Raw genomic sequence first — 12,934 nt, 5'->3', positions numbered from 1 at the left:
GGTAGGTACATGGTCATGTGTGTGCATATGAATGTGGAGATGCAAGGCTGATCTATGGTACCTCCCTCAATTGCCCTCCATGTTATATATTGAGGTAGAGTCTCGCATGAACCCAGAGCGCATCCTTCAGCTAGTCTGGCTAGGCAGCTTGCTCCAGAGTTGCCATGTCTCTGCTGGGATCACAAATGGGCCACCACATCTTTCTGGCGTTTATGTGGGTTCCTGGGATCCAACTCTGGTTCTCAAGCTTCCTCAGCAAGTGCTTTGCCTGCTGGGCCATTCCCTTTTAAGTCCCTATTTTGCCTTAAAAGAAAGAAAATCTTAGCCAGGTGGTGGTGGCACATGTCTTTAATCCCAGCACTTGGGAAGCAGAAGCAGGTGAATCTCTGTGAGTTCGACACCAGCCTGTTGTACAAAGTGAGATCCAGGACAGTCAGAGCTGTTACACAGAGAAAACCTCTCTCGAAAAAAACAAGCAAAAAGAAAAAAAAAATCTTGAAAATTTAATTAGCAGAGTATTATAAAATATTTTCTCACTATTCCCCTGCAGGTGTCTAAAACCCTTTTTTATTTCAAAATATTATTATTTTATTGATTTCATTTCCCTTGATAAGTCTGTCTAGAGCTTTAGTTTTAGTTTATTGATTTTTACCAAAGGTTCAGATTATGATTTTATTTAATGTTTTTCCTCTCTATTGCTTAAGTTAGTAATGCCTATTTCCATCATGAGTCGTTCTGTTTACCTGTCATTTACAGTCTTTTGGTCCTTTCTCATGTATCTTTGTTTTTTTTTTTTTTTTTGTCTTTTTGTTTCTGGTATCCCTGCCTGCTTGTATGTGTATTAGAATGTGGCGGGGGCTTGGAGTTTACAGACATGTGGAGGCCACGGGTTAACACCAAGTTCCTTTTCTCCGTAGCTCTCCTTTATTGGATGAGATAGGATCTCTCACTTGAACTCAGAGCTTTCCAGTCTAGGAAGCCAATTTTTGCCGAGAAACCTGTCTCCTGCACTTCGGGGTTACAGGCGGGCCTTCATGCCCACCCAGCATTTAGGAATTTTTGTTAGTGCTGAGGATTTGGATTCCAGGTCTCATGCTTGCACGGTAAGAACTTCCCCACAGAGCCACTCCTGACCCCGTCTTCATACCTCTTTTCATTCTTCCGTAATAAAAACATTTCAGATTATGATTTTGCCTCTGGTTACAGGATTGTCTCCGTCTTAATCAGCCTTGAAAGGTCCATGTTATTTTTGTTTTATTTTGCTTTTCAAGACAGGGTTTCCCTGTGTAGCCCTGGCTGTCCTGGAACTCACTCTGTAGACCAGGGTAGCCTGGAACTCCCAGAGATCGGCCTGTGCTAGGATTAAAGAAGTGCACCATCACTGCCTGACCTCTTGATCATTTTTTACAAAAACAGAAACTGCAGCTCTAGTTTCCTCAAGAGTTGGATTATTCTCCTCTCCCTCTTTCTCCTTCTCCTAACCCCCATTCTTTCTAAGGATCTCACTCAGCATCTGACTGGCCTTGAACCCAAGATCCTTGCGCCTCAGAGTCTGGGATATAGAATTGCAGGTAGGCCCCATTGTGCCTGGCCTGGATGATTTTTTTCAAGACTTTTAAGTGTTTTGATTTCTAAAAAACAAAACAAACAACAGCAACAACAACAAGAAACCTCGAGGGCCAGCGAGATGGCTAAGAGGTGAAGGTCCTTGCACACAGACAGGCCTGATGACCAAAGTTCGATCCCCAATCACACGAGGTAGCAGGAGACCCCAAAGAGTTGTCCTCTGATTTCCACACATGTTGTCTGCCTGTGCACACACACACACACTTGCACACACTCACACACACTCACACACACACACTCACACACACACTCAACACACACACACGCTCACTCACACTCACTCACACTCACTCACTCACACTCACTCACACTCACTCACACACACTCACACACACTCACTCACACTCACTCACACTCACTCACACACACTTAATTAAAAATTAACTTGATACAATTTGTTATTTGCTTCTGTCAAGTACCTGACTCTCTAACATCTGCCCTGGGAAGCACTTGGCCTCCATTTGTTCTCACACATTCCTGTGTTTATATGTGTTCTAATATGTTTGAAAAGCATGTACACTCTTGCTGCTTATCTATCATCTTGTGTTTGTCGATTCCATTTTTAAGATATTTACATTATTGTATTCTGTTCTGTCTAACTGGAAATAGTTGCTTTCTTGCTTGGTTTTGGACTTCTCAACATTTTTAACATTTCCATGTTCTTTGTCAAGGCTTCACTTGAAGCGCATGGGGCAATCAACTCAATGGCCCCACCCCAAACCCTCTAAGATATAAGCTGTGGGATCCAAATATTTTTAGAATACAAAACATGGACTTTTATCTAAAGAGATTTCTGAAGATTTTTGAATGCTTACTTTTAGTCACTATTTATTGTGAATTATGGCATGTGTATGTATAGGTATGTGTGCCACGGTACGTAGAGGGAGGTCAGGGGACTCTCCTCCTAGCACAGGGGCTCTAGGGACAGAGGTCAGGTCGTCCGTCTTTGTGGCCAGTGCCTTTCTCTGCTGAGCCATCTCGCCTGCTCTGGCTAGAGTTCCAAAACATTCTAAGCACTCTAAAACTATGCTGGATGCTAAAGAACAGAAAATTAAACTCTCTATGTACTTTCACGTATTCCTATCTTTTCTTCCTTTTTGTCGAAGTCTGAGAATGGCAAGAACGCTTAGCTTCAGAAGTTGGTTTCAGCAGCGCCAAAGTTAAAATAATAAAACAATAAACATCTGGTACAACAACAGCGTTTGCCAGGGTATCCACTTGTTTGTTTGCTTTGAGGTGCAGCGGGGTGGGCGTCAAACCATCTGCACATGTCAGGCAAGCACTCTGCGTGGAGCTGCACACCAGGCCTGCCAGAAAGGTGTCATGGAGAAAGGCGCATGCTTCCTTGATGTCTCAAGCTACACTTGGCATTGGAGTGGCGCCTTCTCATGCATCTAGTAATAATGGACTCGGCCAGTCTGTGACTTGTGTACACGTTCCTGGATCCAAGGACATCTTCAAGATAAGGGACAGTATAAGATACATGTCTTCAGTTTCTGTGTATGTGTGTGCATGTTTAAGGGTCCCCATGCATGTGTTTATGTAGTGTTGTTTCTCAGGTGCTGTTTTTTTTTTTTTTTCAGGTGCTGTTTTATTTGTTTGTTTGTTTTGAGACAGGCTTTCTCGCTGGCCTGGAGCTTACCAAGAAAGCCAGATCAGTGAACCCAGGAATCCACTTATTGCCACCTCCCCAGTGATAGGATTTTTCCCTTTTTCTTTTTAGGCTTTTATATAATTAATGTATACGAGTGTTTGCATGCGTGTAGATCTATGAACTACATGTGTACCTCGCACCCACGGAAGCCAAATCAGAGAGTCTTTGATTCTGAGACTGGAGTTACAAATGGTTGTGAGCTATCACATGGGTGCTGGGACGCAGAATCCAGGTCCCGCTGCAAGAGCCACCAGTGATCTTAACCGCTGTGCCATCTCTCTAGCTCACGGGCAGGTTTTTATGTGGGAGCCGAACTGAGGTTGTGGAATTATTTTGCTGACTGAGTCATCTCCCTTGTCCTCTTTAATTACAATAAAATGAGACAAATAATAAATAAATAAGTAAACAAAATAAACCATCACTGCCAAACGTCCAATTAAATTATTTCGTTGTCAGCAGTCTGGTCTCCAGTAGGTACCAGGCGTCTTAGCATGCTCCAGAGTAAGGAAAACATTTCCCAGAATGCTCAGTGCGTGCTACGTGAAGAGGAGCAGCTCCTCAGAACTGCTCCAGCAACAGATACATGTAGCAATTATGGCAGATATGCTTAAAAATAGAATTGCACTTTCTTGGACAATATCTATTACTGAGCTATTTTATTCATCTATTTTTGTGGGTTCCTGTGTATATGTGTGTGGGCTCACATACCATGACACGCGTGTGGAGGTCAGGGAGCATCCTATGGGAGTGGTTCTCTCCTTCCACCACATGGGTTCGGTGGACTGAACTCACTGTCGGGCTTGGCAGCAGGTCCTTTTACCCACCATGCCATTTCGACTGCCCAATATCCATTATTTTTTTTTTTTTAGCTCTGTCAATGCTATGCTTTTTTACTAATAGATCCTGTGAATGTTACCATGCTGGGGGAATGTGCTCTCCGAGACGGAATAACGCTCTGTCTCGAATGTTTTGTGTGCGTGTCCTCTTTCATCCAGCTAGTGTGGCTGTTCTGTTTCTTCTACTTTTGTCTTCTGGTTATTTTAGACATCCTTTGTCTTGTCTTTGGGCACTTCTGGTTCACGTTGCATTAGACAGGCCAGGAAGTACGGCAGAACGAGCAATAAAAGACTCTCGTCTGCGCTGTTCCACTGGGTGGCCTCGCGCTTTGTCCTTCCTGAGGTCGAAACCCTCTGTCTGTCGTTTGCAGCATCAATCACGCTGTCCTGTGCTGTCAGTGTTCGTGTTCTGTTTTTTAGGATTTGTCCATTTGTGCCTCACTCTCGGGCACACATCTTGGGCTTAGAGAGTTCAGAACGACCGCCATCCTGGCTGAGGAAAATACCGTTTCAACTCAGCTAACGCGCTGAGAAGCTCTGAGTCCAGGGTGCTTTTTCAACAGAGCTCAAGATGATTCTCACACCTCTTGTAATTCAATTACCATTCTTGGCTAACTTATTTAGTCAGTGTCAGGAGGGGTTAGGGTAATTTTGAGTCTGAACTAAAAATCAAATGCGTCCATGCCTGTCCCATATAGGCTTTAGCAACCATTTCCCTGCTTCAGTCCGACTCGGAAGGAAGGCTGTGTTGTTTGGATTCTGTTACCCAATTACCATTTACCAACCCGCACATCTAAGCAATGAGAAAAGAGAAAGCCAAAGGAAGAAAGAACAGTGGGGCTGGGTTTGAAAGGAGGACCAGGAACAAGCGCTGTGCAGGCTGAGAACCATTAAGCAGGGGAACTGGATGCCTATGGTCCTGTGGTCGCGAGTTTCTGCAGTAGCAGTAGCTTGGGATGCGTTCCCTGGCCTGTAGCCAAGTACTGGTGGCGAAAAGCTTCGTAGATTAGTTTTGATCACCGCCTGGCATTTCCCATTTTCGACTTACGGAGAGGCCACCCTGTAATTTGTGTATCTTCCCTTTGAAGACTTGCTTTTGACATTTGTATTAAATATTGTGCCACGGGATAACTTATTTAGCCGCCTTCTAATGTGTGCTGCAATTAGTTCTATTTAATTGGGTGCTTTGTTCATTTTCCTACTTCTGTCATGACTTCCTCTTTCTTAAGTTCTTTCTTCTAAGTTAATTTTAATTATATAAGTAATACTTGAAGGCTCAACTTCTTACCCAATCCAAGTAGATCTGGGCTGTCTTTCTCCCTCCAAAGAAGTTCAGAGGTAGCCACCCATGTGTGTGTGTGTGTGTGTGTGTGTGTGTGTGTGTGTGTGTGTGTATGTGTGTGGGTGGCTGGGTGGGTGCATTTGCATGCTATACATGTGTCAAGTACAGAGGCCAGGGGTTAACTCTCCTAGTTTGCTTTCTATTGCTGCAATAAAGATCATGACCAAACACAACTTGAAAAGGAAAGGGTGTGTTCAGCTTATATGTCCCTGTCACACTATATTATTATTTGAGGGGCACCAGACTCAGTCAGGAACCTGAAGGCAGGGACTGAAGCAGAAAATATGGAAGAGCCTTCTTACTGTCTTGGTCCTCGTGGCTTGCTCAGTCTGTTTCCTTACACCAGTCAGGACTGCCTATCCAGGGGCCTTCCCACATCAACCGTTAATCAAGAAAATGCCCCCCTGAGCTGCCTACAGGCCAGTCTGATAGAGACATCTTCTCATTTTCTCAACTGAGGTCCTCTCTTCCCAGATAACTCTAGCTGTGTCAAATAGACAAAAACAAACAAATAAAAATAAGGAAACCAAGCCAGGATATTAACGTCAGATGTCTTCCTTCCTCAATCATGCACCGCTTTATTTTTTGAGACAGGGTCTTTCACTAAACCCAGAGCTCATCAATTCAGTCTGGCAGCCTGGTAAGCAAAGCCTGCTTGCTAGGACTACGGTCATGCACAGCCCCACGAGGCTTTTCAAGTGGGTGCTGGGGATCAGACTTAGGTCTTCACATTTGTGAAGCACTAATTGAGCCATCTCCAAAGTATACTGGTTGCTTCCTGTTTATCTCTCTACTATCATTTACTTCTTATTTTTATTTAATATGTGAGTGTTTTGCCTGTATGCATGTCTATATGCCATATGTATGCAGTGTCTAAGAAGGCCAGAAGGGGGCATCAGATCCCCTTGAACTAGAATTAGTGAAAGTTGTACGTCAACGTGTGGGTGTTGGGAATGGAACCCTGGCCCTCTGGAAGAGCAGCCAGGGCTCTTAACCACTGAGCCATCTCTCCAGCTCCTGGTTTGTTTTCAAATCACAGCAACAGAAAGGAAACCGAGACAGTGCCCGATGAAAATTGGGCATATCCACTCTTAAACATCTTCCAAATTTATCAAGAAGCCTTGCCAAGTCACAATTGTGGAAAGGATTGTTGTAATCTTTTGCATTCGGTGTGGAAGAGTTTTCGCTTCGCTATGGGAAAGTTGTTCCTGCCGTGCCAGATGGTACTCCAGAAATGCAGACTCACTGGGATCTCCAAACAGGAGGGAGACTGATGTTTCCTTTTATTGCTTCATCCCACCGTATGATGTATACTCAAAATATCTGCGTGGCTTTCAGGAGCAGACGAGAAAGTGTCATGGATACAGTTGCTAAAACTGTTCAGTGTGTATGTACAATGCGGTGACTCACTGCCAATGTATGGAACCTCCTCCGAAGGGAGCACAAGGCTGCTAACGGAGGAACGTTGGGACCAGGCCAACGCTCGCGGCTTGAATTGTGCACGGGTTTCACAAAGACTCATGGGACTGTCAGTTCCAATTCAAGATCTTCTTGAAACAAAAAGACCTTTTGCCAGGTACTTAATAGCCGAAGACAGAAAATGACGGTGCTTGCTGTTATCTTTGTCAATATTACAGTAGACATGAAGAGGATAAACATGAAGCTCAAAAGGAAAGAAACATTTCCTTTTCCCTATCTAGAAAAGGATTGGAATTTATATTAAGATGTAACTTTCATGGTGCAAATCAGTTAGGCTGATTTGGTGCACTTTCAAACACGAATCCAGGGCTGGACATGGTCCGGTGGTTAAGAGCACAGGTGTCCTTCCTGAGGACCCAGATCCCCAGCCCTCACATGGCAGCTCACAATTGTCTGTAACAGGTCTAGGGACTCCAACACCATCACTGCACACATGTGTTTCACAGACAGACATTTGGATAAAAGACCCAGATACATAAAATAATATAAAGTCTTTTTTAAAAAAATTCATGAAGCTATATGCATATTTTCAGTGGTGATGGGCCAACAATGTGTGTGTGTGTGTGTGTGTATGTGTGTATGTATGTATCTATATATTGCTTGTATGTTTTTGTTTTTGTTTTTGAGACAGGGTTTCTCTGTAGCTTTGGAACCTGTGCTGGAACTAGCTCTTGTAGACCAGGCTGGTTTCAAACTCACAGAGATCCACCTGCCTCTGCCTCCCAAGTGCTGGGATTAAAGGTGTGCGCCACCACTGCCCGGCTAGTATGTAAGTTTTCTACAGAATCAACAAGAATACTTTGAAGAACATATTGCTGATATGAACAAAAGTTGACAGGAGACAGAGGCAGGCAGATCTCTGTGATTCTGAGTCAAGCCTGATCTACAGAACAAGTTCCATGACAGCTAGGGCTACACAGAGAAACCCTTTCTTGAAAAAAAACCAGAAACACAAGCAAACAAACAAGCTGTGAGTATTTTTGCTGTATATGATCCCCTTTGCACCCCCTGCTCTCAGTGTTGAGTCAGTGTCAGAGACAGTGTGTTGACACAGTTTGGATAAAAGCAGTTTTAAAACTGATGAAATGGGCTGGAAAGATGGCTCAATGGTTAAGAACACTGGCTGCTCTTCCAGAGGACCCAGGATCAATTCCCAGCACCCACATGGCACTTCACAACTGTCTGTAATTCCAGTTCCAGGGGATCTGATGCCCTCACACAGACATACATGCAGGCAATACACTAGCGTATATAAAATTAAAATAAAATAAATCTACTGAAGCAGACAAGCTTTTGCTACAAGGTCAAACAATTGTGACAAAGATGAGCTACAAAGGCTGGGCGGAGGTGGCGCACACCTTTTATCCCAGCATTTGGGAGGCAGAGGCAGGCAGATCTCTGTCAGTTCATGAGTTTGAGGCCAGCCTGATCTGTAAGAGATAGTTTCAGGACAAGTTCCAAAGCTTCAAAGAAATTCTGTCTTGAAAAACAAAAGCAAAAATAAAAACAAAAGAGCTACAAAGATGGCTGTGACAGAAACGCATATTAGATATCAGAAAGCAAAAGTCCACTGGGCAATTCCTCACTAATGGGAAGATGCCCAGAACAACACGGGTATGTCATTCTTTTTCAGCTGTGACTATAAATGTAGATTGCACATCTCCAAAGGAAATTTATAAGTTTAGCAGCATAATTGAACTGAGCTGTTAAGAGTTAAAAAGAAATCATCCTGGATTTCAAAGATTTAAAAGAGCAATGGAGAGGAACATATTACTGCCTCATTTTTATATTGATCACATGTTGCCATGGTATTTTAGAGTGCTAGATTCAATAGAAATCCTAAATTAATTTTATGTGGTTCTATCATTAGAAAACGCACAACTAGTAAACACTTGAAAATTACATTGCTGGGCTGGGGTTGTGACTCGGGGGTACAACGTTTACCTGGTATGCTCAAGGCCCTGGGTTTGGTCCCTAGCACTACAAAATAAATGCACGCACACAAGCATGAATGATAGGTGGCTTATATTTTCACTTTATTCCGCAGTGTAAAGCTAAAATCACTTCCCCTGTTACTAACGCCTCTTTTCTTGGGAGAATCAGCTCCTGAGATTATGTCAAACAAGAACACGTTGTGAGACACCTGACTTCTGCCCCCAATGGAAGGACCTGCCTGGATCTAAGCATCTGGTGGTGGACCTGAGCCCTTAGATGCCGACTTCTGGGACTTTGACTCTGCAGCAGGAAGAGCCAAACAGTGGTATCCGGAGCCTAACTGAACTGTGCTGCCTCCGTAGACAATCAAGCAGTTTCCAGTTCAGAAGTGTGGCTAAGAAGGTGTGCCAAGCCCCAGAGGGAACAGAATGACAGAGACTGGAAGGCGGGGGATGTAGAAAAGGGAAAGTCTGTGTTGTGGAGGATGAATTCCAAGGACAGGAGAGCTACAAGTGTGTACGAATGGTGCGTATCTGAGGGGTACCCAAGATGGCCAGCCGGAGATCCCGGAACAGCTTAGCGCTGAGAGCTGGCCCTGGTCAACAGTGCCGAGAAAACGTCCTCTTGAGTTTGGGAGTGAGTACCTGGGTTAATTAATGAGAAGGACTCTCAGGAGCTGTAGTTGTCATGGCAACCATGAAAGGACTAGTGGGGATTTGTACAGACAAAAGGAAAGGAGCAACAAGTGTTACCTCCCCCCTCTTCCTCTCCTGCTTGGATGCCTCCAGATGGGTATTCCCTCATCTCCCCTCCTCTGTAGCCCAGGCCTCTGTGTGAATGGGATGGAGTCTGTCCTTATTCAAGAGGGACTTGGAGGTTCTGGATGCTCAATCTGACTTTATATTCAGGCTTGTGCCTGGCCTCCTATAATCCTGCCTTCTTCGCTAGTTTCAAGGTCGCTGCACCTTTGTCCTCTACCTGAATCCTCGTTCCAACACCTCGTATGGGATAGAATGTTCTTCTCGCAGAGGTCAGAAGTGATTCATGGAGCACTTACTGCCCACCGCCTCCTGCTCACACCCTGCTTGTCAATCACATGGAGGGTAGATGCTTCTAGGCTCCCTCAGTGAGTAACCACACACCTCTAACAAAATGCCGTGATTCCTTGGCACCTTACTACCTGCTTAAGATGTTCCTTTGTAACATTCTGTTCTGCAAGCCTTTTCCCCAGGGTCTCCTGGCTGCCGTGTGTACCCAGGTGTCTGCTCTATAGGGAACGCCAGAGTCAGAGAAATCAGCTCAGGTAGGTCTTCGGTGGTGTTCACCAGGAATGAAAAGTCTCAAAGGGACCTAGGCAAAGTCAACCTACAAATACAGTCTTTTGAAGCTTTTACCTGAATCAATAGTATTGAATTGAGTCATTTCTCCTAAGCCTTTTTGTCCCATTAACTTGTCCAAGAGACTAGCTTATTTGGACACCTTCTTCTGACAGAATTCCAGGGGGGTTAGGGACATTTATATAGAATACTTGATATATTCCTGGCACATAAATAACCACTGAGTGAATAGAAAAATAGGACAATTCTTAAGAGATATGGATACATAGCATCAATGGCTGGTATCAAGGTTTACATTTAACACTCAGGCTCCATCTCACTTAGAGTAACTTAGGTGGTTACTACAGGTTACTATACGTGAGATATGACCTTGCCGATAGTTGGCTTAAGAAAATCCTTTATAGAAACAAGTGGAAATATACGAAACCAGGGTTCCCTTCCCTTCCCGTTTCGGTGGGCTTTATTTCCTGTCTGTCTTGCAGCGTTCCTACTGACCAATTTTACCAGGTAATAACCAAGGCATGCCAGGCCGACCAGCAGACCGCGTGCCCCCTTCCCCCATCGCGAGCCTTTTCTCTGGCTTCCTCCTGGATCTCCAGAGGAGCCTCCAAGTGGGTCCCTGATTCGCTTTCCCTCTGACCTCCCCACGCGTCTTCTGCAAGCAGTCACTGCGTTCTATGACACCGGGACTTGCACTGATGAGAGCCTGAGCAGCAGAATGGCCAGGCGAGTCACTGCCAAGCTGTTTGGGGATGGACATGTGTATGACCAGAGAAGAACCACCTTCAGGTGGGGATAGCGACATGGGGGTATGGCTGTTAGCTGCTGTCTCTGGGTCTTAGGGGCTGAATTTCAATTCTTTGGCTTCAACCCCATTCAGTGTGACAGATTGGGAGGGCCTGCCCCCTCTGCTTACTCAATACGCATCAGGCACCTCAGGCTGCAAGGACTGACCCGTACCCCCATTGTGAGGTACGTTACCTGTTCCATTCCTCAGGCAGGGGGGTATCTTGCGATCCAGGACACCTGGCTTCGAGGCCAGGCTCTGCCACTAGTTGCATGACTTTAGGCAAATCACATCACCTCTCTGGGCCTCAGTTTCCACACCTGGGAAATGAAGGAATTGCAGGTCAGTCATTTGCCACTGAATACCCATCCCCAACCCCAAACAGAGGCCAAGCATGTTTCCCCATGAAACATGCACCATGTGCAACTTCCGGTGCAAGCCTGTGTCCCTTTCCTTCAAGAAAACCTACTATACCAAAGCGAAGAATGGAATTGAAAAATAACCCATCTTTGGTCTGGGGCTCTAGTTCAGTAATAAGAGCATTTTCCTAGCATGTACAAGGCCCAAGGTTTGGTCCTCAACAGTAGAAAACCAAACCAAACCAAACTCTTGAGCATAGTGTTTTGACTATAATAGAGCTACATTTACTGAGGATTTAAATGCATAGTTTAAGAGTAGAGAAGGGAGAGCTGAAGACAGAAAGAGAGAGAGAGAGAGAGAGAGAGAGAGAGAGAGAGAGAATGAATATAGATATAGTTGGGGAGGAAGGAGATGCTACCAGGCATGGAAGCTGGTTTTGAGGGTCCCAGGGCAGGCAACTAAATGCAGTGGATAAGAGGTTGGCCTTTGGAATTGGACTGTCAGGCAAGTGGTAATTCAATACTAATGTTACAGACTAATTTTATCCAAGGTCCCTGTCTTCACTTCTGTTCCCGTTGCTGTGATGAAACACTTGAAGGTTGTGATGGAGTCACAATGGCAAAAGCCTGAGGGCACTGGTCAGGCTGCATCCACAGGCAAGTGGAAAGACGGCTCAGTGAGGATGCACACCTTTAATCCCGGCACTGCAGAGGCAGAGGCAAGTGGATCTCTACGTGTTTAAGGCCAGCTTGGTCTATGTAAAGAGTTCCAGGACTAAGACCTTGTCTCAAACAAAACAGAGCAAAAATACAACAACAGCAACAGCAAGAGTCCACTAACCACCGAAGCCCCTAAACGATGCCAGCCAATGATGCCAGCTCATGTGCAGTGAATCTGTGCCCACGCTGCAGGAGGATGATGAGATCACACGCTGTGCCTGGTGCAGCCGTTTTCATGGCCATTTGGGCTCATTCGGGATGCCACTGCAGACCTCGGCTCATCGGACTCATAGGTTTCATGAGTCACCTTATGTGCTTGCTTCTTTTGTGAGCAACACTGACAGCTTCAGAACCAGTTGATTGCTTCTTCTTCCTCCTCCTCTTCCTCCTTCTTCTCCATCTTCCTCTTCTTTTTCATTATTATTATTAATCCTTAGACAATGGCAGTCACAGATAACCCCACAGGCTCCGAACAGCTGGAGGGACTCTCAGAGCTGTGTCCAGTTAGGTCCCAGCATCCTCAGGCACTGCTGCTGGGGACCGTGTGGGGCATCTATAGATGGTGCCCTGAGCAGCTAGGACCATGGCTGATGCTCACTTCCAAGAAGAGTAGAGGAAGGGGGGAGGTGGGCTGCGGGAGGAGGCAGGAGCTGGGATGCCAACCAAGTGAGTGCTGCCAGCTCAGAAGGGGAGTGGGGCTGTGGGGCTGGAGAAATGCCTTTGGCCTTCAAACTGGGGCTTCTGAAGGCTGGAGGACCAGAGGCCGTGGCTACTTTTTAAGCATCACATGGTGTGGAAATGCTGGAAGGAGGGTGGTTTATTAGGTGAGCATGCTGGCTGCTCATGCAGAGGACCTCCC

At 45.3% G+C, this 12,934-nt stretch overlaps 1 protein-coding gene across 6 annotated transcripts in view; it reads right to left on the bottom strand.

Annotated features, from left to right (window-relative positions):
• Window positions 1–12,934, bottom strand: part of Tnrc6a (trinucleotide repeat containing 6A) — a 170,611-nt gene that overhangs the window by 128,906 nt on the left and 28,771 nt on the right. For 4 of the 6 annotated variants that reach the window (XM_026778200.1, XM_026778198.1, XM_026778196.1 and 1 more), the window contains exon 2: window positions 11,191–11,316. In XM_026778200.1, the coding sequence (XP_026634001.1) occupies window positions 11,191–11,270 (80 nt within the window). In that variant the 5' untranslated portion in view covers window positions 11,271–11,316. Of the gene's footprint in view, window positions 1–11,190; window positions 11,317–12,934 lie in introns of those variants that run through there. The other 2 variants (XM_026778201.1, XM_026778202.1) reach the window with 2 other exon arrangements.

The sequence above is a fragment of the Microtus ochrogaster genome, unplaced genomic scaffold (assembly GCF_000317375.1).
Source record: "Microtus ochrogaster isolate Prairie Vole_2 unplaced genomic scaffold, MicOch1.0 UNK111, whole genome shotgun sequence".
Lineage (NCBI taxonomy): Eukaryota > Metazoa > Chordata > Mammalia > Rodentia > Cricetidae > Microtus > Microtus ochrogaster.
Note: the sequence above shows the minus strand (reverse complement) of the source record. Positions and strands in the feature narration are given on the sequence as shown.